At 42.9% G+C, this 1,872-nt stretch overlaps 1 protein-coding gene across 1 annotated transcript in view; it reads left to right on the forward strand.

Annotated features, from left to right (window-relative positions):
* The window catches only part of LOC118417686, a gene marked incomplete in the record, with an annotated part of 29,438 nt that extends 27,566 nt beyond the window's left edge, over positions 1 to 1,872 (forward strand). Inside the window, 1 exon segment of the mRNA XM_035823343.1 lies at positions 1 to 1,872. Within this exon segment, the coding sequence (XP_035679236.1) occupies positions 1 to 404 (404 nt within the window).

Genomic DNA, 1,872 nt, shown 5'->3' on the forward strand with positions numbered 1-1,872 from the left:
AGCAGAACAACATTGATGTCAAGAAATTCCGTTTCGGCGTTTGGACCGAGAAATATGACCAAAATTGCGACACGTTGACAGAGGCCCTGAATGATAACCAAACGGTAGGGAAGCTAGTCATCGCCGCTTGCAATGAAAACGACGTCGTTGAGTCTGTCAAAGACATCCTGGCTCGGCTTGCCGAGAGGAACAACACGGTCAAGAGCCTTCAGATCATCGACTACAGCTACAAGGGACCACTCAAGTATGACGAGAGGATAGAGATGCTGAGGAAAGTGTGTACCATCGAGGAGATCAAGATCGACTCGGCGGCCAGAGTGTGGTATCCTGGCCTGCCACAGAACCCCAGCGAGGCCCAGCACACCATCAGGAGCACACCCATGACCCCCATGAGTACAGACTAGGTCAATGAGTGAATGGTGGACGTGTGACTTTTGGTTGAATTTGACTTAGTCTGAGCTACGACATCAACCACGCTCATTCACATTGGTCACGTCAGCCATGGATGTTAATTACCATCTTGTCATTGGTCATATTCCGCACTTCTAGTCATTGTTCACATCATGCGTGTATGACAGCTCCCATCGCTATCACTGTTGAGAATTAGTAGTGTACAAGACAACAGTCTCTCCTGGTGCGTAGGAAACTCAATGTGCTAACTTATGCTGCTTGTGATACTGGACCATTCAATAACGTATAGTCAAGGAAACGACAACACAATAGCTTTCAACTAACTACTCAATGCAGATCGCTGGAAAAATGACGTTAGCTTCCGTGAAGTTCTTGTGGAAACAGCATGTTTGTCTGTGTCACGCAGTTGAATACAGCTCGGTGATATTTTTGTGGCCGTGCTGTCAATTGTATTTCAAGATGCTTCAGTTCAAGTGATTGTACATTCTGCTCACCGTATAAGACATTAGAACGAATGTTTGTGTAAACCAGATTTTGCACATTGGAACAATGCCGTTAGCTGAGTCTAAGGAACGTAGTAATGAAGTGCGTATTCTCTTGTACATGGATTGGGTTTTCTTACCTACGCAGTGAACGTAACGGTATGTAATGAGAGTGTACAAACATGTCGAATCAGCTCTCTGTATTGTACTGTAAGATGGATTATTGTCACATGTGTATAGTTGGAAAGCGTGTAGTCTACCAAGCCGCTTTTTACACCCAAAATGTCTACTGACTGTGAAAAAGACGAAAGCATCAGTCTAAAATGTTCATTTACAATTTGATGGGAGAAAACTGATAGCATACAGTAACGTGGGGGCTTTGCAGTATAAAGACGCCCTCTTGCGACACTATGTGTTACTGCTGCACAGTTACGCGTTCTGTTTTTGTGAAGAAAAACTTGCTGTGTTGACAAAGTTGCGCAAGTAGTTGAAACCTGCAACATCTGTAGTTAGTGCCGTGATTTCTTTCTGTTAAATACTGTGGAATTTGTTCGCGTAGGCCACGTGTTGAACGTAACTGCAACTTTGGACGGTTTTTGAGGTCCGTGAGAATACAGGGAATAGCTGTAGAGTAAGGATGATAAACTTGTTCATAGATGAAGTTTTGTTAACCGTTTTGTTTTTATATGAGAAATGTCTACCTTCGCACTAGTAATGGGAGCCACGTTGTGGGGTTTATCACTATATTGAGTATGAATATCTTTGATTTTGCCATGTTGTACCATAATGGCCTTCTGTATATGGAATGTCCGGTGGACAATGTGTAAGACTGCAGTGAGGAATGCTACAGATGCATGGTGAATAGAAACGACGCTGTGACAGCAAATTTTGCAAAAAGCCGCTATAACTGTACTTGTATACATGTAATATGAATGTATGCCGCAACTGGAGATTATAACAATAAAGAGTACTAACCTTA

The sequence above is a fragment of the Branchiostoma floridae genome, chromosome 6, assembly GCF_000003815.2.
Source record: "Branchiostoma floridae strain S238N-H82 chromosome 6, Bfl_VNyyK, whole genome shotgun sequence".
In the NCBI taxonomy this organism is placed as follows: Eukaryota; Metazoa; Chordata; class Leptocardii; order Amphioxiformes; family Branchiostomatidae; genus Branchiostoma; species Branchiostoma floridae.